The sequence below is a fragment of the Archocentrus centrarchus genome, chromosome 14 (assembly GCF_007364275.1).
Source record: "Archocentrus centrarchus isolate MPI-CPG fArcCen1 chromosome 14, fArcCen1, whole genome shotgun sequence".
Taxonomy (NCBI): domain Eukaryota; kingdom Metazoa; phylum Chordata; class Actinopteri; order Cichliformes; family Cichlidae; genus Archocentrus; species Archocentrus centrarchus.
In genome coordinates, this window is record NC_044359.1 from 21673791 (window position 1) to 21697589 (window position 23799).

A 23799-nucleotide genomic window follows, 5' to 3' on the forward strand; every position below is an offset into this window, starting at 1 on the left:
AGTCAGTTTTCACTGTGAGTGTAATCATGAGCACGTGGAACAGTGGGAGTGACATTCAGGTTTTTTTTGGGTAGCCTCAGAAAAGAAGTACACCCAGATCTAGATTTGGTTGCCACCAGCTAGGGCCTTGGGTTCACACTCTGAAGCATGCTGCTTGCTTTGATGAACTGTCCATTTTTAAAAGAGGGGATATTTTTCCAATGAAAACAATAAAAAAAAAACAATTAAAATTTGTGAAAGTGCAGACCATGAATAATGTACTGTAAATTTCTGTTTATTTACATTTGCCCTTTGAATCACTTTGTCACCAGAAAAGAACAGTTGCTTTAGTGTGTCTACAATTCAATTTGGTAAGTACCAGGCAAAGATGATTATATGTGGTGTTTAAGTGCTACTTCCAGGCGTGCACAGTAGATTCACTGTAGTTTTAAAATGAATAAAAATGGACTATATTAGAGACGCCTTTAGTCCCATTAATCCCACATTACATTAGGGTGAATCCCTACTTTATTACCATTTCTTTGCAGAAGTGGAGAAGCTGTTAATGTCAGAGTAACACACAGCCATGCACGCTTCACCCAACACTTCTTGACGTGGATTCAATTGAATTTATGAGGAGTTCCAATGCAAGTGAGAGATCCGCTCTTTTATACTGGTTTTTGAAAGTAACTAATCATTTTCTCACATTTTATTTCAAATGTTTCCTGATCGGTTAAATGTGTTTCAGAAGTTTTTCACGCCAGAATCATTTCAACACGAGGTAAGTATTGTGGAAACAAGTGCAAAAACTTCAACAAAGTCGTTACTGTCAATACTTTTGCACACATAAAATATGGAAAAACCTGTGGATGGACACCTTTACTGACACTGAATTTAGAGCACAAAACCCGTGCGTAATTACGCGTGTGGCGGCTTTTTGACTTCAGTATTTACAAAGTGAGTGTCATGCTTAGGAAAGCTAGAGCGTTATTTGTTTGCATGGAGGTTGGTTGGCTACGGGCAGAGTTAGTCGAACACCCCCTCCTCTCCTCTCCCTCCCTTCCTCTCTCTCTCTTTCTCTCTTCAGCTGCCGCGATATTTTCCAGCTCTGGAGCCTCAACCGCAAAGCTCGATCGATTCGCATTGATTGTCCCTGACGAGCTGCTCCACTTTCTAGCCAATGTCAGCCAGTCTGCGATCGGGAAGGAGAGAAATGAAGGAAAATCTCTGCCGCCCTGGCGGTGTCATTTCCACACACTTGGGTTGGCCGCCTGCCAGCAGACAGGACAGTCGAAAGAGGCGGACTGGACTCTGGGGCTGAGCGAAAAAGAGGAACGACCGGGGACGAGACTAATTTATGGCAGCGTAATTTCTGCACAAACTCTGTGCTCCAAATAAATACATTGGTGAACTGAGGTTAACCCTGTTTACCCTCAACTACCTTGTATCCTTCTCGATAAAGGAGATCACATCAGTAATCTCTCGTGTCTCGGCTGTTTTGGTAGTCTAAGGAAATTCTAAATGTTATAATGTCAGTATAACACTATAACAGCATCACCACTTTGACTGCATGATAGACACTGCTAGTAATTCTTTGTGCACGTTCGTGCGGCCAGTTTTCTTTATTTTCTGACACAGCTCTCTCCTCCCAGTTGTCCTGAAATCACACTAAACCTCACTCTCGGTTTGTTATTGCCTCGGCTGAAGAGCGCGCACCGCGGAAAAGTCCAGGTCGGTTTTTCCGCGAAGCTCCAAAAATCTATGAAATGTGTTTGCATGTTCCTCTCTGCAAGCGGGGATGTAGAGGTGGGATTGCAAGGACCGAGAAAGCTCTGGGAACCCACGCGTTCAGCCTCTGAGAAAGTACGCTTTTCCGAAATAACTGACGGTGAATATTTTTTTTTCTTTTCACATTTGCCATTAACAGACAGGCACTCTGTAGGATTGTGTTCTCGGAGAAGAAGCTTGTTTTTTTCCCCCTGCCCTCTTCTTTTTTTGTCACCATTCTGCACGGCAGGCTGAGAGACGGACCGCTCGGACTGTGGGAGCCCTCCCCTCTGCTCGGATCTGCTTTGGTAGGTGCGAATAAAATGGGCCCGTGTTTGCAAATATGCAGATACATAGAAAAGGAGGGAGGAGGGGTTAGGTGGGGGGAATCATACTTTGTTGAAGTCTGCTGAAAGTTGGGATGTCATCTTCGTATAGGATCAAGTTAAAGCAGGGTGAACCCGGGAGCTCCAGTGTGACCAGAAATGTGCGACTGCAGACTATATGCTGGTACCGCAGATGGGCTACTGTGCTCAAAGATAGATCAAAATAACTGGCTTCTGCCTGGATTATATGCTGATTAAATTAGAAACAAGAAAATCTTATAAGTGAAATGCAGCAGATCGAAGGGGATGTTTTACAAGCTTCGCCCAGAAGCCAGTTTCAACAGGATTCATCATTTGCCTTAATTTAACAAGTCGCCTTCAGCGCCGATACGGATCGCCACACCACTGGACCAAAAGTCCGATGGTTTATTGTGAATCAGCTGTTAGTGATGCGCGCCAAACTTGACGCTTACGCTTAATGAGAGAAAAGACGAGTCAGGTCATGCTTATATTTGACAACAGACTCTCTGTTTATAATTGAAACTTTTATTCAACAATCATCCCAAAACATAAACTGCGGAATGAATATCACAGTTTCTCGCTCGCGCAGCGAGACCCGAAGAGATCATTTAAAAAAAAACATATTCTTGTTATATCTCTTAACCACTTTTTCTCCTTCTTCTCTGGGCATCATTAGAAAGTTCCCCGGCAGCATTTCTCGAGCTACCTGCAGATTTTACAGTCACCCCCCGCCCCGCCTGCAATCCGCCACCAATATCGCAGCTCCAAGTCCTCCATATGCTGGCGAATAATTTGAAGCCACAGTGTGCGCGGTGTGGTTGTTTTTCTACTCTAACTTTTGTGTGCATTGCCTAATTAGGGAGAATAGAACGCAGCAGGTTGTGGACAATGGATGAAGCCTTGAGTCTAATTATTGTCACCAGGCTTTCTAACTGCCTCTGCCTTTGTGCGTGTGTGCCCGTGTGTGCGCGCGTCAGTCGATAGGAGGTAGGAGAAATAGTGTGTAGCTCACCGTGGACAAATAAAGCGTCCGCAGACAGCGCGTCTGCGGGAGGGGGGGTGCATTTGCAGCGCGCATCGCTTGAATACATTAAGCGTTCTCTGGAGGTGTAGTCAGGCGCTGCGGAGTTCGTGGGGGACCAAATGATTCATAACCATGCAGGAAATCAAACAATACTTTCCCCCCCACCTCTTAAAAAAAAAAAGCTCACCGTGATTACCTGACACGTGCGCAAGCAGTGACGTCAGTGGCGGAAACTTACCTAGGAGTTAGCCCACTTCAGATCCCGTGATTTACGCATGGACACCGGCACCTGAATGTGTCATACAGCCCCATTATGTCACTTTTTTTTAGAGATGAAGGATGTCAGTTGTATTTACTTTTAATCAGAGGATATTTTAAAATCTGTAATTCAGGAACGATCATTGCCTGCCACAAAATGCCACAGAGAACCTGAATAATTTCAGAGTGCAATTCCAAAAATAGTGGAACAGATAGACGCACGCTGGCCCTAAATGATCTCTTCCTTTCCCCATCACCTATCGATCCAACTGGTCAATGACTGAACCAACCAACCATTCATTCATCAGTCAGCTGTCTGTTACTGTTTTGTGGACTGACTTTCATTTATATACACAGATCTCTTGGTATCCTCTCACAACAGCTGGTGTGTAATTGGAGAAGAAAAATCAGTTTAAAATTGTGTCTTTGAGGTGACAAGCCAGTCAGGTTTTAAGCTGTAACAAGCTGAGAGCAGCATCTGAATGCTAAATGAGCTGTTTATGTTCATACAGCAGTGCTGACAACTAGCACCAGTAGCACTGTACTCTTCCTGTTTTTTTTTTTTTTTTTTTAAAGCGCTGTTAAAGTGCTACTTCATTCACAAATGATTTCCAAGCCAGACTTTTTTAAAAATATAAATGTTACAAAGAACCTCAAGACCTCTGCTTGATTTGTGTGCACCAGATTTTGCTGATCAATCATATACCTGACATCATGTGGGCTTTTGAATGGTTTTACAACACTTTGACACAGTGTTATGACCGGCTTTGCCTCGGGTAAGATTGTATTGTACTGACCATGTGTGGCCTAAAAGAATCAAAAAGTTTGACATTTCCAGAAATAGTCTTGTTTGCCTTCTGGCCAGGAGTTATGGAAAGACTGATATGATTAACACGTATCTTACTAAATATGAAGCTACCTCTAGCAAAATATTTACCACTTGGAGAGAAGGAACCTGTGTTATTGATCATTATTATACCTTGACCAGAAAATAGTTCTGGTACATAACATTCGCTTTTTTTTTTTTTTGGATTGGATATTGTTTTAATTAGTCAGCTTAAGGTGCAAGTGGGTCACTTTTTGAACCTTTGGACTAAGTTGCCCACTGTTCCCAGTCATTATGCTAAGCTCATAATTTCCTTGCTCTAGCTTCATAATTACCACCCATGAGGGCTATTTTTAGCCATTTCTCAGCAAGAAATACAGTTGCTTCGTAACATGTTTAGTTTGAGTGTGAATCTCAGGTCACTGATACTGAGCTGCAAATTTCATGAAGATTATTAGTTATAAACAAACCTACAGGAACTTTTGTATGTGTGTGGGGGGAGGGGGGGGGTGAGAGCCTTTCAGACTATGTGGTCAAGTAGCAAATGGCAAATAGTATTCATTAGATCAGGAATATCTGGATCTTTACACCCTGTGTGACAATGCCCACTGGCACCACAGCTTCTCTCTATATATACATATCACAATGTCATCTTTATTACAGTATGAAAGTGTCAAGTTCAAATCAGTGGAGTGGATCAGCTGCAGATGATGAAGCGTGCACGAGTCTCCAATTAACATCTTTCGCCGTCTTTACTGATTAAACAGCAACCTTTATAATCACATTAAGCGCCCTGCGTTGCACCTTTACAGGCTAGTAAATATTTTGTCAGCTGCACTAAATGATTTACTGACCACTGAAACCAAAGTGTGTTCTGCACTCACATGCTTCTCTTAATGTGCAAGAAAACCTTAAAAAACAGATTCAGTTTGGACAATAACGATGACCGTGCATTAAAGCCAGCTCACTCGCTAAAGTCTCACGCTGAGCTCATCGGTTAATCTGAAAAAGTCGACACATGTGGTTGTTGGACCTTATTGATCGTTTTTGCTCATATGTTTATCTGTAAATCCAGCATGTCATCTGCAGACAGTTTAACAGAAAAACAAAAAAATAAAGAAATACTTAAGAAGACAACAAGCAACATTTTACTCCTGTTTTATTCTTAAGCAGCTAGAAAGGAAAAATCTGCCTTGTGTTGGTGTTAATATGTGACTACCAGTTGCAGTGTAGGGGTCATGTCAAATCACAGAAACCTGTGGTGTAAAGCTTGACCTCTTTTACAACATTTGACAGCTTCCTCAGTACCCTTAATCATGAGATTTGGCACCTCAATATATATATATAAAAATATGTGGTTTGACGATCATTTGAGGAAGTACTGGGTTTTTCCAAGGGTTTCCCTAGTGAGCTGTATAGGGCGAGATCACTTTCACTAACTTCTGACGCACACACAGTCATTTTGTTCTGGAAGCAGGCCTGAAATATGACAGGAACTGCTCAGTTCAGAAAAGAAAAAATAAGGGTTCCCCTTTAGTTGCCGTCCAAGGGGGAAAGGGTTAATGTAATCATAGCATTAAGTCTATAAAATCACAGGAAGTTGAGTGAATGTGCTTAAAAGACGCAGCAACACTGATTATCTGGCGTTAGCAGCATCATAGACACTCAGTAGAAGATGCAGCTGTGGCTCAGCAGACAGTTCACATGAGGACATAAACCTTTTCTGTAAATGATGCGGTGAGGGGATCTGAAGAGCCATGACGCTGGAAGTGGAGGAGGATGATTAGCCAAAGACTATATGCCATGCTCAGGGTTTATGATGATGGAAAGAGTGTGACTGATAGGGCAGTGAGATGGAAGGCAGATGTGTACACACACACACACACACACACACACACACACACACACACACACACACACACACACACACACACACACACACACACACACACACACACACACACACACACAGAGGAGGAGAACAAGTGTGAGGCTTTAGATAGGTGCCCTTGCTGTCATTTCTTAGATAATGTGGTTGACCAAAGTAATAAATGTGACTTAGTGTGCAACACACAGCCTTTAAACATCCAAGATGTAAATCTACATTCCAGACTCGTTTCTTTAATGTCATCTCACACATTTGATGTTTTGTTTTTTTTGTCAGGGAACAGCATTTCCTGCCATTACACACCATCATATACTAACCAATTAGAATGAGTTGAATACTTGATTCCTGTGTTGCAAATCTTCGGACAGATGTTGTCCATTGTAATACTTTAACTTGTATTTTACTGATTATTCATCCATAAACACACCAAAAGTTTGCATCACCCAAAGCTAGAACTGTGGTTTTAAACGTCCCTCATCAAGGGAAACAGTTTAGCTCAAAGCCGCGCTTGTCAAACCGATGTTTGAGCCAGTGGCTACATAGTGAAAGATCCCAGGAGGAGACACCAACCCCTTAGAGGTTATGCAGCTGTTGGGGTATTGGGGCGCTGAGCAAAGCAAGTAAGAAGTACTCATGAAAGGTATTGTGTGGCATCCATACCATTGAGCTCCTGTTTGAAACAGCCACTGAAAAATGTGTTATTTTTATCTGAAAGATTCCTCTTTCTAAAAAAAAAAACCCGAATGGTATCATCAGCAGGTCAGTTACTGGAGCTGGCGTTCTGGTTGGGTTGCATCATAAGTGATCAGAAGCTGTTTTCATGGGCTATGAGTTTCAGCTTGAGAACTCATTCATTCTGGCTATTGAAAATGAGCCAATTCATTAATTATGTGGGATACTCAAGTCGCTTAGCATATTTACTGTATTTAGAGCACTGTTGAAACAGATCAGGCCCGATCAACGAGAAAACTCTTCAGTTTTAAAATAAGATAATCATATTTAATTCGGGATCATGTGTTTAAATTCTCACTGAAAAATCACTATGACAAAACCACTATCACTAACTATCATAATTCTTCAGTGCCAATAAAACCACAAACCTCCCATGTACTACGCTAATGATTTCATGTGCTGTTCACCCACAACTGAGCAGAGATACCGGTGGTGTGGAGATGCTTCTGGGAAACTGGACCCCAGTCAGTGCTGTAGTGGGAGAAACTGAAACTATGGGGCTGAGGGGCTGCGGAGCTGGCTCTGGTTCGCTGGCGCCACATCCCCCTGAGCTGGTGAGAATGTGGGGGCTGTGCTCTTGCCTTTGAAGCTTTACCTCCCACTAATTCTGGCCTTCCAATTTCCACATACTGCACAGACCCCCCCATCCTCTTCCCCTCCCTTTCTCTTTGTTTCCCTTATAAGGACTTGCCCGGCCATTTCCTCAGCTTTTCTGTGGGAGGTGGTGTGCTTGTTTGTGAACACGGACAGGTCAGGAGAATAGCAGCATAGTTTTTCTTTTCATAGCAGTCACAGGAATCTTACACTAAAAGCTTCTAGATGCGTGTACACCCATCCACTTAGAACTCTGCTACAAGTAACCCCCCCTTGTATCTCCTACCTGCCCATTTGATATAACACGTTGCCAAATTTTATTGCTCCACAGGTTTGGTCTTAAAAAAAAAAAAAGTGGAAGAGAAACCAGCAGCAGTGGCACATGATATTCAGCTGCTTGAGAAAGTCTAATAACAGACATATTATTTTCTCCCATATGTTGTACCAAAATGCTATACAATCAGATTAAGGTGACTGTCAATAAATGCACCTATACTTCAACAAACGTAATGATCAATGTGTAAAACTATTTGACAGAGGTCCCAACAGTGTTGCACCCAATGCAGTAATACACAGAACAGATCAACAGGTCTATAGTTGACCTGGGCAACATTTCACTGTAGGTAAAATTGATAAGATAATGAATAACCTTTATCTTTACACCTCTGCTATGGCTGCAGAAACTGCATTTGTTTATCATCTTGCATACAAAATATTAAGTCCTTTATATTTTTGGAAAAATGTGCATGTACTTTGACAACGATCTGCATATTATTTAAGAAAAAGAAGGTATAATACCTTGTAGTTACAGTTTGCGGTGTTTACCAAAGAAATTTCTTTCCTTAGTACAACGGTCCTCAGTAATGCGATGATAATGAGATAACCATAAGATTTGGCTCCCTACCTCATAATTTCTTTTCTTTGCTAACCAATCAGAGAATCTCCAGGGGAGCTGGTGTTTCTTCACAAGTCCAAATCTGTGAGGTTTGATTTGGAGTTTTTTAAGAAAAGAATCAGAAATAAAGCTGATTTACTGAAGCAAAATTTTGGTCCATCCCAATGGGTATATATTTTTTTTGTCCTTCAGCTGAAAATTACTTGGCTCCTGTGAACCACGTTTTAATCCCTCCAGATATTCATTTATTTATTTATTATTAGAAGTGTTATTTATTGTTTCATAGGCTAATTACTATGTATCAAAGCAGCAGCAGGATTGGAAGACCAGACAAACTGACTGACAAAAATGTTTTTCATTTCAACAATTCAATTATTTGCGCAATATTACACTATACAACATTAATAAAATAGTTTTATTTTTAATTATGTGCAAATTTATAATTTTTTTCAGAGGCCTGGACCAGAATGTGGGGTTTGTTAAGTTTACTAATTTAGTGATCTTCAACTTTTTTTTCTTCAGGCATCTGAACCCAATATCTTTAATGTACTGATATCATTATTTTAAAAAAAAAAATACAAGAATAAATGATCAAATATAAGATTGTAACATGAAAACAATGGAACAAAAGTGTTCACTCGTAACCCTAAAAGACAAGAAATCTGTAGCTCTCCTTAAAGAGTTTTCTGCTGACTTTCATCTCATTACTTTGCTGTGTGGCCTGCACTGTCACCATTTTCAGTTAACATAATTTTAGCCACAAGGCAGCTGATTTTGTTAGTGAAAACTATCTGCGCACTACCTGCTTAGTATAGAGAAACAGCTACTAGCTGGTAACCAGCACAACATCTATCTACTGAGTGGATAGTAAACTTCTTTTCACCAAATGAATTGCAGTCTTGCAGCGAATAAGAAACTGTTGATATGATATGTAATTAAAAGGTGGTGTTATGTCAATATGATGTTCATCACCCTCCTCCTTCATACTTTTTGCCTGAGTTGATTTGTGTTTTGGAGAAGTGGTCATTAATGCATAATGTACACATTTCTCTCCCTGTGTCAAGTTTCCAGATGGCTCATGGAAGAACGTGGATGAGGTGCTGAGCTGTAGCGGGGACAGAAGGCTTTGAGGCCTGCCTGTCGTCTGGCTGATTGTTCCATCGAGGTGAGGTACCGCTCTCACCGGGGCACAGAACGGACCGAGGAAAGGTCCCTCCTCACTCACCCCTGTCCCCTTTCCACCCTCACCCCCAACCCAGGCACACACGCTCTGGACCATGTCTAGCGGGCTGTCGGAGGGTGGCCACACAGAGGACCTGGAGCGGAGTAGCTGCAAACAGGACTCTCCTGTTATAGAGCGCCGAAATCGCAGTGGCATCATCAGTGAGCCCCTCAGTAAGAGCCTTAAGAACTCCCGTACCCTCTCCCAATATACAGCGGTCTCCGCTGCCACCACCAATGGACACACAGACAATAGTGAGACTAAGAGCCACTCGGCCAAGCCTCAGCCAACCCCGCAGCCCCAACCCACTGTCTCTGCATTGACAGCAGCCAAGTTGGACCGAACCCTAGAACAGGTTCTGGAAGGACAGAATGGCCTGCTGCACTTTGCTCAGGCAGCAGCACTGTTAAAGCGAGCCGGTATGGAGCACATGCTCCTGCCTGGGGGAATGGGAGTGGGAGTTGGCGGTGGAGACGCAGGCTCGGGGGCTAGCGATTTGGAGGGTACGTCTGTCACGGACGCCGTAGGTGGTCCTGTTGACTTCCCATATGGAGTAGGGGGTGGCTTCCCCTTCAACCCGGGGCTTTTCATCATGACGCCGGCTGGAGTGTTTCTGGCGGACAGCGCGCTGCACATGGCCGGCCTGGCTGAGTACCCAGTGCAGAGCGAGCTGGCCTCTGCTATCAACTCCGGTAAAAAGAAGCGAAAACGTTGTGGGATGTGCCCACCTTGCCGACGGCGGATTAATTGTGAGCAATGCAGCAGCTGCCGGAATCGAAAAACGGGCCACCAGATCTGCAAGTTTCGCAAATGTGAGGAACTGAAGAAGAAGCCTTCTGCTGCTCTGGAGGTAAGAAGGTGTTTGTCATGGTGTGCCATTGCTTTAGGGGCCATTCTGAAATGTTTGATGCAAAAGGTCACTCAAAAGCTATTTGGATGCATTTACCATTCATTACTTGTAAAGGTAAAGAAAAATGACCCACACATTTGTAATCAAGGGCTCTATCATTTGTAGCTGATCCACAGTAAAAATTGCCATGGAAGGTCTTCAAACTTTACAAATGTGAGAATCACACTGGAAGGCACAAATGAGATTCATACCTGAATGTCCTTGCCCTTTAATGCGGATAGTACAGGGTGGCTTTTTTGTAGGGTGATAGCTCCACAAGCAGGAAAATGACAGGTGGTGAAGAGTGCGGTGGGTATGTGCAGGGCAAGTTCACGCCATGGGGTCTCTTTAATCTGTTCACCATAACTAAACAGCCATGCCCACTTTTTTTTTTTTTTAACTGAAAGGCTGATTCACAGGCTTAAAAAACAAAATGGTTTGTGTTTTTTCAAATGAGATGTTCCGCAGTGTCGCTCACTTCACTAGAGCATTTTTGATTCAATCCCATATAAAGCTGCCTTATGCTTTCCTTGACAAAGGTTTTAACTGCAGGGAAATGCAAATAAAATGTTGTGTGTGGAGGCAGAGTGGCAGTAATTGTGAATATGTGTACAGTATGCATGTAAGTATACATGTGTGGGTATTTTTGTGTATGTGTATGCATGTAACAAGGTCCATCTGGCTACAGAGCTGTCATCTGGAGCACCAGGTGTCAGTGTGGCACATGCACCCCCCCCCACCCCCAGCCTTCACTGCCACTATCCTTCTCTCCTGTGACACTCCTGCTCATCTAAATGGCACTCTGAACTTCCTGTCTGTTACCACCATCATGTTCAGTGGCCTAACTAACTCTGGCTGTGGTGACAGAATGACCAATCATGAAATCCATTTCAGCAGATGTTCCATCTCAAAGGAAATAAACTTTTGTGATCAATGCCTAATAGTGTCTCTTTGCAATTACATAATAAATCGACAGATATGTAACCCTGTGAACCAGTGGAGAGGCCACTGGTGTAATTGACACAAACTGGATCTATGATTCAAACTGCTAATGGCTTTACTACTGTCTTTCTGATGTTGATTGAGGGTGACAGCTTGGCCTCTTGCTTGCAGGCTGAAGGTGTTCAGTCTCCATATGCTGACTTTGGCTATCCACAGTCAAATGCTCCTTTAACTACATAGCATGTTCATTGGACACTTATTGTAAATGCAACCATTTTTTTAACCTGCCTATAAACTTTGTCATGTTAGAAAGGGATTAGTTTAGCTTGATTAATGGAGGTTAATGTAAATAGGACACAGCTTTCACATCTTCACATCTGTGCAAATCTTTGCACAAAAATAAAATTGGTCTTCCTTCTTCACCTAAATTCAGTACATCTCTTAAAAGAAAAAATATATATAACTGTAACAAAACACAACACATTTCATTAACAAAGCACTGCTTTCACCTTTACATTGTGTTACATTCATACACTGTCCTAAGCAATCTTTATAAATGAATCCTTGCAGACAAATAATATAAAGTCTTGCATTCCATTCAGTGATGATTCATGATGGATGTGAATAAAACTTAGCAAAGTGCTTGACAGCTGTGAGATCCTCCTCCGTTTCCCCTGTGGTGTTTTTGCACCACTTTGGAAAAATAATTGTGCTAAGGGATAACACATCTTTTGTCCAATATGTTGACCATTTTCCTGAACGTTCCTGAAACGTTCATTACTAACTATCTTCAGTCGACACTTTTTGCTAAATGGAATGTGATTGCTTTTAGTGTGTCTTTGTCAGCTGGATACGTAGACGCATTCTACAGGCTTGTTTTTATGGATGTCTGAGCTGATGTTGGAAGATTTATGTTAGCAGCCATTACACTGTTATATCTATTGTATTATACTGCAGTTTGTGGTGTCTTTTCAGGTGGTTTGCCTTCTGCTCTGCCAGTCATTTAAATTTTGTTGTATGTCTGTCTTTTAACGTAGTGTTACTTGTCCAGAGTAGTCCAGGAAACTTCAAACTGCGTGATGCAGGGAACATCTGTGATTGGCACATACAAGCATGTAGTCAGGTGCTGCGTGGTTAGGGGATGCTTGACTTGCACTTGCTTTGCATTTTAAATATCACTTGATCGTGCTCATTTAAATTTTTGAAGCCAAAAATTTGATTAATTGTGCAACCCTACTTTTGTCTGTCTAAAGCCAAGGATGGAATCAGGACTCTTATAGCTGCACAGGTGGGGGCGATGGAAGGTCAACAAAACTTTTGGACTTTTACAGGGAAGGCTACTACTCATTTCCTCTTTCTATCTCACAGTCAGTGATGCTGTCTTTGACCCATAACCTCAGTCTTTCCCAGCCCTACCCAAGTGTTCATTGTTATATCCATGATATAGAAACATTAAAAAAAAAAAAAGAAAAAAATCAGACCAGGGTCTGTCCATACCCAGGTGATTTTGTGCCTAAAACCTCCCCAAATCATATCCATAGTGTTTATGACACTGTTTATTTATTAGTAATGTTTCTTTGCAGTGGTTTTGGATGAGTAACGACATCCTGTCAATAGGTGTGTCAGATTAGAAAAGAGTTTCTACTCTATGTCATTTGAAAGAATACTGACTAACCATGTGTAACCCAGTAGAAAACAGCTCTTTGTCATTTGTATTAATGTACACATTTTATTTTCAAAAGCACTTATTTGGAAAAAGAGTAAGTGTCAGTCCTCTCTTGTACTGACATCCTGTTTTGATAGTCATGTTCATTGCTAATTGCCATGTCATTTATCAGAAAAGATAAGTTTCACCCACTCACATTGCTGACAGAGCTTCGTTGTAATTTTAAACTCTCTGAGCACAAAGCAGAGACGCTGCATGAGGATTTCCTTACTGTGTTCTGCTAAAACACCATCTTGGTGAGTCATTTTATGCTAAGATATTAACTAATGTTTAATGCAACACGTGTGTGAGCGCAAAATTCTAATGGTTAGCTAACCTATTAACATGTTAATCATGGGTGCTCGCGGCAAAACATGTCCAAAATATTGTTTGAACTCATTTTAAAGTCACTTTGAGTGATATTTAACCTTATAACAGCACATATGGTTGTTTTTGTATTGTTTTTGTATTGTTTCTGATCATGTGTGAACTGGTGTTAATACTGTTTACTAAACTAGCACCTGTTGGGTGCTATGTAAGGCTAATCTTACCTTGTTTACTTAAATAATTAATTTATTTGAGAATTTCGAAACATTTAATTTTATTACCTGTCAGGTAAAACAACTGGTGAATTTTATTTTGATGAAGTAAAGTGAATAATTAGTTCAAATTAATGAATTAATCATAATTTCATGGTTGATAGATAAAAACAGAAAATTATTTTTTTACATGGGTTAAAAACTATTTCTTATATAACAGTTATTTTGAGTTAGAAAGAAAATTATGCATATTGTAACAATGGTGTGGAAAACTGATGGATTAATGAGCAGGATTCTAGATAAAGTGGATTAATCATTAGTTGTATACATTATACTGTTATTGTTATACAGGCTAGGTTTCTTATGCTGGTTCAGAAAACCTCTGACTGGACTGAAGGGATTCTCCCATGAATGGAGATGGCGAGACTGAGCCCAGAACTGGAGTCCTGAATGGAGAACAGTCTGTTCAGTATTGATCCAACATCGTGGTAACCATTCTGTTACCACTAGATCCTGAACACCACTTGCCTAAAAAGAAACTGAATAGTATAAGATGACTAAAAGGACAGAATCAAACTTTAGAGGACTTGTGGAATGAATTTGAATGTGATCTTTAGAATTCTGGATCGTTAAGTTGAAATCCATTTTTATTTTATTTTTTCCCCTTTTTTAAAATAATAATTTTTCTAGCTCATTTCCCTCCAGCTATTTCATTGCACATCACTCTTACCTCACAATACCTCTTCCGAACCGAGACACTATAACTATAACTATAACTATAACTCTTACTACTTAGGCCTGGCCTCGAGTAAAGGGTTACACATGTATCTTATCTTATTTATCTTCAGGTAATTGTTTCTGTCAGAGTGCAGATTGTGCCTAGTTTGACTGATAGAATTATGATGAGTTGTGAGGCATTATCACGCAATAATTTGTACTTTGACAACACTCTTGGCAGTAGTTTTTATATGATGTATAAATAAATGTAAAAAGGGAAATAACTGCCAACAATAAAACATTTACATGATGTCTAATGAAGTAAAAGCATTTTTAAAATGTGCCATAACCCTTTAATAAAGACTGTCCGTGAGCGCTAAGTGTGAAACTAACCTGGTCAGACATGATCATTGTTAGGGAAAAAAGCCAGATGTTCTCTCATGCTGAAAATCAAACTGATCTGTATGAATATTATAATTTTGTTTTTGACTCTCTTATTGTTCAAATTCAAATTGATGAGAGGATCCATTTGTCTTGGTCGATGATTCACCAAATAGTGAAATGTGTCAGCTTGCTATGTAGGTGGTGCGACTCAATGTCTCTTAGAGAAAAGGATTTAATTTTAATTTATGATTTGCAATTGATGTTGTCATGGCAGTTAGCCTAACAACAGTTGTTCACACCACTGATGCCAAACCCAAGGGGACTTGAATAATCATCATAGTTGATGGTAATACAGGTCATCATGCTATTTTGAAGGGTGCAGCCTACTAAGTTGCTAGCGGCCACATCATATGAAAGAAACACCAGTATAGCAGTAGAATAGCAGTCTGATTATTGACTTTAGTAATTACCTGGAACTAATTTATTTAATAACCCTGTCAAACAATTTCCTAATTTTTTCCTGACCAAATATTGGAATGCTAATCTTTTCTCGCAGCTCAATTAAATGTAAAATATCACATAATAATACAAGAATAGTGAGTATTATCAGTGTCTTTAATGCCATCATTCTAGTGATGGTCTCTACAGAACAGTGCAGTTGGCTAAATCAAGCCATATGATTTCAGAGCCGAGCGTTACCTGACCTAATCTATTAGTAATCAGGGTAAACATGAAATGTTATCACTTTTGCCTTCACTGAAATGTGGCATGTGCCACAATAAAGTTGGCCGGTGCATCAAATATTTAATAGAACAAGTTTATTGTTGTTGTGCAACAGATTAAATGTGACTTCTAATGAGCAGTGCTGCAGTGCCACAGATGCAACGAGGTTACATTTGGGAAAAGGTGGGAAACATTCATGTTGAGATCGGCAGTCTACCCACACAAAGCAAAAAGCTTAAACTTCAGTCATCTAATCTTTTTGAGGTAATCCCTGTAATATTCCTCTGATGTTTCTTTATAAACCCAATAGTCTTATTAATTCAGAGGTCTGCGAGCTGTTGTGCCTTTGCCCTGAACGCGATGTGATGCGTTTTCCGTTGTACAGAGCTCTGTCAGGAGTACAAAAGTTTCATTTTTGTCCGTCTTTGCTATGTACTTTACTAGCTGTCCTAAAAGGCTTGGTTCTTAACTAAGCAGCTCTTGTTTAGCAGGTGAGGAAATCAGAGATTAAAACCTGAACCTCACTATGATGTGATGTCATCAGTACATCACACTCAGAGACTGGGGAATCATGTCAGAAGAAAAACGGAAGAGCAGAGACTCAGCTTAATTCACAATTTACTGATATAATACCAATTAGATACCGTAAAATTACATGTTACGCAGTATTTCTTTTGTTTATGTTTTTTTTTTTTGTTTTTCAACATGATTTTTAGAAGAGAACTTTCTAGTTTCCATTAATGCATATTCAGGGCAACTTGAGCAGCACCTGCGCCAGAACAGAAGATCCTCCTGGCTTTCAGAGTCCACAGTGAACTGCAGCGAGGCTCAGCTGTAGCTCAGACAGCCCCTAAGTGTCACATTTCCTTCCAATCAAAGATAGTGCACCACATCCCTGTTTGCTGTGGCTATAATATGCCACGCACAGTTTCTAAAGGAGCATTAAGTCTTATTTAACCTGTGTCGTGCGGTCAGTTTATCAGATGGTCTTGACTGTTTTCGGCTCTGTGTACACACACCGCTGCAACTCAGAAAGACTGGCAGAAATATCTTGGCTTTGATTCCCTGCATTTGCATTGAAAGGTTTTTCTTCTTGTGTTTGTACCGAGCTTATGAGCATATACACGTCGGTACACAAGTGCCGTCCAGCAGCAGTGTGCTTATTTTAAGGGTGTTGACGGTTTCCATTGAAAGCTCATGGCAGCTCAAAGAGGAGCGTAAAATTGGCAAGTGAGGGGGAGTCAGTATGCTGAGGCCTTTGCCACCTCACAGCTCACTGGCTGAAGGTGTCTGGATTTATTCTGGGAATGCTACATTTGATAGAAATAAGTGGGAAGGCAGTTCCTTCCTGCGCTATGTCTGAATACCCTCAAGTGATGTAAGTCAGTGCTGCTGTTCAGTATTAAAAAAAAGGAAAGTCAGGGTTCGGAAGTATATTTTGTTTTTACTTGATTGTCATTGTATGCTCAGGATGTACTGGAGTGTGGATACTATTTAAAAGATAAGACAAGCTATTTTTTTTTTTTTTGTCTTTGCCTACTCAAAGGAGCGCATGTTCTGTTATGAAATTCAGTGGTTGTGTGCTTCAGCTGCAGCTAACACCTAAACATACAAGTGTTTTCCACTGGGACTCACTTTGCCTGTATCAGACGCTGATACGGGAGTAGCATATTCCCTCATGGTCTTTCCTGGCTCCCAGACACTGTACATCAGGCAGTCAGGACAGTACAGACTCATACAAACTGACAAGCATGCACACTGACACAGAGACACATGGACGTGTGGGTAAGTTGCTGGGTAGGCAGGGGGACAAGTTGGAGTGGACAGTCAAGGCAAAGGAGGACACAGAGAGAGAGACAAGGTTTTCAGGCATACAAGGTGTTGTACTCACTGCTGTTTTAATGCACAGATCTTACTGGAGGCTCAAGCGAAAAGGACCCCTGAGGCCCAGTGGTGGGGGAATATCTCAGTTACTGCAACTTTAGTCCACATTTATTTTTCCTGAAGTGCAACATGTTCTTATGCACCTACCCGATTGACTAATGGACAATAAGCCAACCAGTAGGCAGGCTTCTTTCATACTTAACTGAATGGTCTGTAGGCTGTGTCATTAAATCTATCTATAGTAGTCCTTCTGCTGCTGCAATTCCCACTGAGTATTTTTACTTTACAGAACCTAAAAAGGTAGAACAGTATTAAATGATATGGTATTGTATTGTGTGCATCCAGTTGTCTAATCAGTCTAAAAGAAACAATAGAGACAGTTGACATCACGTGCATCTGGTCAGGCTAGAGAGGGCATATCATATATTAGGTTACATTTTGTTTACTTCTAAATGTATGGTTTTGCAATCAGATCTGTGTAACTATTGCCAAAATCGTTGAAATCGCACAGACATAAATCGGACACTTTTTAACTTGGTCACTTTTCTAACTTGCGATCAATGATCAGGTCCATTGTTGTCTGTAAATGTAAATTATGCATGGCTGATATTTCTGAAGGGCCCGTATTAATATGGCCTTGGTTATACCGTTGTCCAACTCAAAGAGATAAGTGGTATTATTTACTTAAAAATAAACAAACAAAAAATGCTGGCTGTTAAATGCGATCCAGATGTGCATAAAACTCTTAAGACATCAGTGTTATATACAACAGTTATTTTAACAAATGTTTTAACTATATTCTGCAGGTGCTTTAACAAATAAATACTATTCTTCATAAAGACTGTTGAAACAGCCTCGGTATGTACAAGCATCTAAAAGTCTTACAGTTTTAACTCAGCTTTAATGTGGATGTCCATGTCTTGATCTGGGATTACTGGGCGACGGTTTCAAGAGTTACAGTGAAAGATTTGGCTCATTAGCTTCATGTAAAGCTGTGACTAGTTAAAGAATACATTAAATGATCAGCAGAAAAGTAATCTTAAAAGCCAAAGTTTTTGATTTGATTTTGCACCCTACAGTCACAAAGGCAATCTTAACTGCTGTACTTCGGGTCTACTAAAATTGACTTACCATTTTCAACACACCACAGGTGTGAAGTGCATGCAGTTGCATTAATGGATGCATGCACAAGAGTAAGTTATAAGTCCTGTTATCTGCAAATCTCTCCTGTGCATCGCTGCGAGTTGCTCAGATAACTATGAGACACGATTGTTTTGGCGAATGTTCCAAACACAAGACTTTGGGTTTTCATACATTTCATGTATTTTAAGTTTTCCCCACAGACAGTGTGCTTTAGTACTTTCACTTCTGTGCGACATATCTGTAAAACACAACTTTTAACATCTTTACTGAAATGAAGGCAGGACAGGTGAGTCAGTCTGCAGGAGTCTTATTCCCTGAGTTCATTGCATGCCTGCAGCATCATACAGCTCCGGGATCCATCCATGGGAGAGTGGTGCATGTTTACACATGTCCGCAGCTCATCCGCAGCTCATCCTCTGCTCCTTAGCTTTTATTTTGCTTTTGGTAAAAGTTTGATCTGTTTACTGAGAACTAGTAAAGTGTGTGTGTAGGCATCTCTAGTAAAAAAACAAAACAAAAACAAATTTACTACAAAATGGCAGAATGATATTTTAACAGTTTGATGAAGCGAGCAACTCCAAATTCCATGTCTGAAGAACTTCTGTCACATATTAAAGTGAATTAGTAGATAAAAGATAATCAGCAGACAAATCAATGAAGAAAACAATTGTTTCTGCCAGCAGTCTGGATGTGTATTGTTTAATAATAAATTTCAAGGCCTGTGGGTTAATAGATCAGGTTGTGTGTGTTATTACTCCGGTCGTGGCTGCGAGATGTGTTTAGTGGTCAAGTAAGAGGAATCGTATCAAATGTATTTATAATCAATCACAATCAACTCTCGGATGGGAGAGCTTGCTTAGGAAAATGCATCATCCCCACAGCCAGACAGGCAGTGAGTCTTTATGCCAGCTGGAGGTCATTCGTGTTTTGATGCAGTTGTTTTAAAGGTTTTTTTCTTTTCTGGTTGCTGTGAGCCACAGACGTTGTTACATCCCACATATGCAATTGTGTGCAGAGATGCTTTGCGTTTATTGTGTCAGTTTCTGAGTTTTTCTTTCTTTCTTTCTTTTCTTTCTTTTTTTAAATTTTTTTTTTTTTTTTTTGTGGGTGTCTATAAAAGAGTCTTGACAACTGTTGATAATACAGCAACAAAAACAATAACCAGAACGTTCACCGGCACCCTGGGGCCAAAAAAATGAATTCATGAAAGCTTAAACTGGCTTCCGGGAACTGGTAACACCTAACAATAAGCACAGTAATCTGAAAAGTTGTTACTGAGCTCAGTTAAGAAACATTCGTTTCATTTGACTTTTGTGGTGTGTTCCACACAAAATGTTGTGCACCATTAAAACAAATGTGCATGCGTTGTTTGGAAAAAAAAAAAAAAAAAAACATCCATCGATTTTTAGTGATTGGCCACTTCACACCCACAGATCCCATCTGTTTGAACCCTTGCAATCAGTGTTGGTGAAGGAAGGGGTTTTCTATTCCTGAAATGCTGCCATTTTTCCATTGATTGCACATGTTTAATAATGAGGGAAAACAGCATTTACAGTTCAGCCGAGGGATGTGTTGTTTTTCTTCCACACACATTACGTCATGGTCAGCCTAGCCCATACCAGATTTTTGACATCTGTGGCAGTGCCAGATGTTGCTGTCCTCTGTCTGTCTTCTTAACAGCTGAGTACCACCACGGAAAGGTCATCACAGAGACGGATGAGAGGCTACCATACTTTACACACGGCTCATCAGATCATCTTAAATGTACATCGGCTGTTAACCTCTTGGTCTGCGGATTGTATTAATATTCATTTGAGCAAAAAAAAAAAAAGGATTTCCTAGAATTATAAACTGAAAGCCGTAGTGAAAATTTAGGGAAAGATCAAGCTATATGCAATTCAAATCTGCATCTGTAAACATGAGAAATTGACAAGTTGAGAGGCACGCGTGAGCTACAACAGTGCTGTGATATTCAGTATCGCGGCTGTCCAATTATTCCTGATTGAGTCAACATCACAAATGAAGCACAGTGTGGGTTATATTTGGCTGAGACCACCAGAATAATTACCTTGTTTGAATTCTTTTTACCCAAGCAAAAGTGTTTTATTTTTGTCAGCGGGAGTTAACTTTCAAAATTAAAGTACATGAAACCTGTGGAGCACGGACCCTGCTGTCATTCAGTTTCATGTCCAGATATGAACAATAGCTGTCAAAAGAACACTGTACTGCTGATTTAAGGGTAGAGGAATGGTTTAAGTGGGGCCTGAAAAGTAATTAGAGCTGCCATTGTTTCTGGTTTCAAACAACCTTCTTGAACTAATGGGCCATTTGCTGCCGAGCTGCCTTTGTTGAAAAACTTATAATTTCACTGCAGCTGTGAAAAAGATCTGCACAACAGTACACACGCACACACACACACACACATACACACACAAATTCAAGTCTGATTATGTTCAGTTTACAAATAATTTTTTCATTTGAATTTCTTTAGAATAGAAAAAAGTGTTCAGAGGGAAATATGACTGTCGTAAGGCAGGGCATCTTTTGTTTCCTTTTCAGTGTGATTATGAGCACGTGTGTATTTGTGTTTTTGCTCGCCGTATGTATGATTCCTTATGAAACCTTCTGCTGTTGAGTACTGATGGAAAAGTGGAAATGAATCCAGCGTTTATGAGAATTTTAGTTCAACAGTCTCGCTGTTTGGTGTGATTTCGGGGGTGTATTGTGAGTGTCGGTTAACGTGCCACTGTGTGTGGAGGTGTGTGACTGTACTTGAATACATATTGGTTCAGTGTGAGAGTGTGTGTGGGTGCATAAATGTTTCCCGAGCTCCTCCTGCCTCGCTCCAGGCAGAGCTGGCTAAAGGAAGAATCCGTGCTGCAGAATCGAGTTGCACTTTGCAGGACGCCAGCCGTGCTGCGGCTCCAGGGACCCGAGCTGCTCTCTATCTCCCGACTGGCAGCCTGCTGAGCCCTGCAGCTGCATGCATGTGTGCCACTCCTGCTCAGTTCAATCAGACACACAGATAACCACAGCGAGAGAGGGGTGGGGGACGGAAAACGGCACCATCATTGATGATGGTGTGGGAGAGCGACGCGTGTGGTGGCTAAATAATAAATGTGGCATATTGGGTTTTGTGTGAAGCCAGGACTGAAGCCTGTTCCTGTGATGCTGCTGAGGATAAAGATGTAGAGATTTCAGGCCTGCTCATCTGGGGAATAAGAGGGGAATTGTTGCTGTGAGTGTTGCTGAACTGATTAGCTTTTAAACTTAATTTAAATCAATCATTTAGGTCAACTGTCAATTGAAAAAAACTTCACTTTAATACCTTCTTAAGATTTTCTTGTTGTCTCTTGTATGACTGTTGTGAGTTTGCTAATTGAATCTCAATAAGTTGGCCTCTGGTAGCAGACAATTGTACTTTGTGCATTAAGCAATCCCAGTTTCATTAACTAATCATTGGTTGGTGGCCAAAAATGAGCTGGAGGAACTCTATTAACTGGAGGGACCCATTAGACACGCCTTAATTTCAAGTTGTGACCAAATTTTAGCTTCTCAGTTAAGTGTTATATTTGAGATTATCTTTGCAAACCCAAATAAACATGTGCTGCTTTTCATTAACAACTGCACCCGCCTCTTCTCTCTGCTCTTCCCTCTCGGCTCCTCTCCCATCCCCTTCCCCTTTTTTCCCTCTTTGTTTTCTGTTTCTCCAAGAAGGTGATGCTTCCTACAGGAGCGGCGTTCCGGTGGTTCCAGTAGGACTCCTCCTCCTCCTCCACTCCCTACCCAAAGCTCTGCCATGAAGTGCAATGCCAACTCCTGGATTGTCTCCGGAACAGACACTGGCTAATAAACAAGCTAGCAACAAATACAATTATAGAAAAAAACAAAAACAACAACAAAAAAAACAAACAAAACAAATAAAAGCGGAAAAAAAAGAGAAAAAAAAAATTCAGTCGGATAATGGATGCACCTACTTATTCCTTGAACCAAAAATGAGACGTAAAGAAAAGCATCTATGGCAACTTTCATTCCCTTTTCTATGTTTCCATTTTGGTACCTTTTGTCCTTATCCCAGCAGGTTTTTTCTGTCGCTTAAACATGGAACTGTTCATTACCAGAAACAGAAATGACGGACTGAGTGTGGACAATCAACTAATTTCTGTGTTTGGTGTTAATGTTGTTCATGTGTGGAAAGATAAAGTACTTGTGTAGAGAATGTAAATTTACAGCTATATTTTAAAACTAGTGGCTAATGGCAAACATTATTGTAATTCTTCACCATCATGTTACTCAAACCCTTGTCTATGATTTCATTTTACTTTCCAGACAGATAAGTGGTTGTCCTTTGACAGTCAACAAAATGTTTCAAATTGTGGTGCTGTCCATGTTTGGATTGTAATGAAACTGAAAAACAAAGAAAAAAAAAAAAAAGTCGTGTTAATGGGCAGATCACCTGAGATTCTTCACTGGCTTGAAGATGATGTTCGCCAGAGCCGTCACTACTGTAATCTCCTCAATCAGCCCTTCTCTGCATTTCCAAACTTCTCCTTTAGTGAAACTGGCAGCCTTGTTACTGTGGCCCTACTGAGCATGTGCCAATACTGCTCAGGGCAATAGCACTAAGAGACAGCACTTGCTCTGAGTCTACCCTACTGAAAGCACTGGGACAAGATTGCATTTTTTTTAAAATTGATTTGTTTATTTGTCATATTTTCATGATTTAGTTATGTTGCTGGGTAGCTACAGCTTTTAAAAATAACCAATCTTTGTATTTGTTTAGAAAATTGGACTGGTTTTGTGAATAAAAAGGAATGCATGTATTCGTGTCAAAATTTACAAACCTGATGTTTGTCTACTTGTCTATTTGCATGTTTTGTTTTGTTTTTTAACAACTGATTAAAAAATGGTTGGACTGACAAAATAAATATTAAGCATACATTTTTCACAAGTTAGAAGGAAAAATGTTTCCTTTTCTTTCATAATTGGATGCTGTGGCAAAATTTTTGACTCAAACACATCTCATTAAAAGTAAATCTGGTGGTGATATGAATCACTATAATGTCCTTGGGTTGACTGAGAGCTCTATTTTACTCTGCCTATGTAATACACTATATGGATAAAAGTACAAAACCAACCACACATGATCCCTACAGGAGCTGCACGAAGCTCTCGGCACACAGTTTTTTCCCCAATGTTAAACCCAGAGGCGCTTTTTACATTTTATACTTTTTATATCAATACTTTTGTCTATATAGTGTATCTAGCTATAGTGGAACAATGGACCCTTGGTATGCTAAAATGTAACCAAAAATTATTTAAATGATGTTTGAACAAGAAC

The 23799-nt window shown here is 40.4% G+C and overlaps 1 protein-coding gene across 2 annotated transcripts; it reads left to right on the plus strand.

The window, feature by feature from the left end:
* The first annotated feature begins 1776 nt into the window (after window positions 1-1776).
* Window positions 1777-23301, plus strand: cxxc5a (CXXC finger protein 5a). 2 transcript variants are annotated; one of them, XM_030745686.1, is made up of 4 exons: window positions 1777-2054; window positions 9375-9475; window positions 9570-10382; window positions 22173-23301. In XM_030745686.1, exons 3-4 carry the CDS (start codon window positions 9588-9590, stop codon window positions 22215-22217), a joined length of 840 nt encoding a protein of 279 aa, XP_030601546.1. In that variant the 5' UTR covers window positions 1777-2054; window positions 9375-9475; window positions 9570-9587; the 3' UTR covers window positions 22218-23301. The 2 variants fall into 2 exon arrangements, with proteins under 2 accessions (XP_030601546.1, XP_030601547.1); XM_030745687.1 differs by having other exon boundaries at window positions 9375-10382; window positions 22176-23301.
* Window positions 23302-23799: the final 498 nt, after the last annotated feature.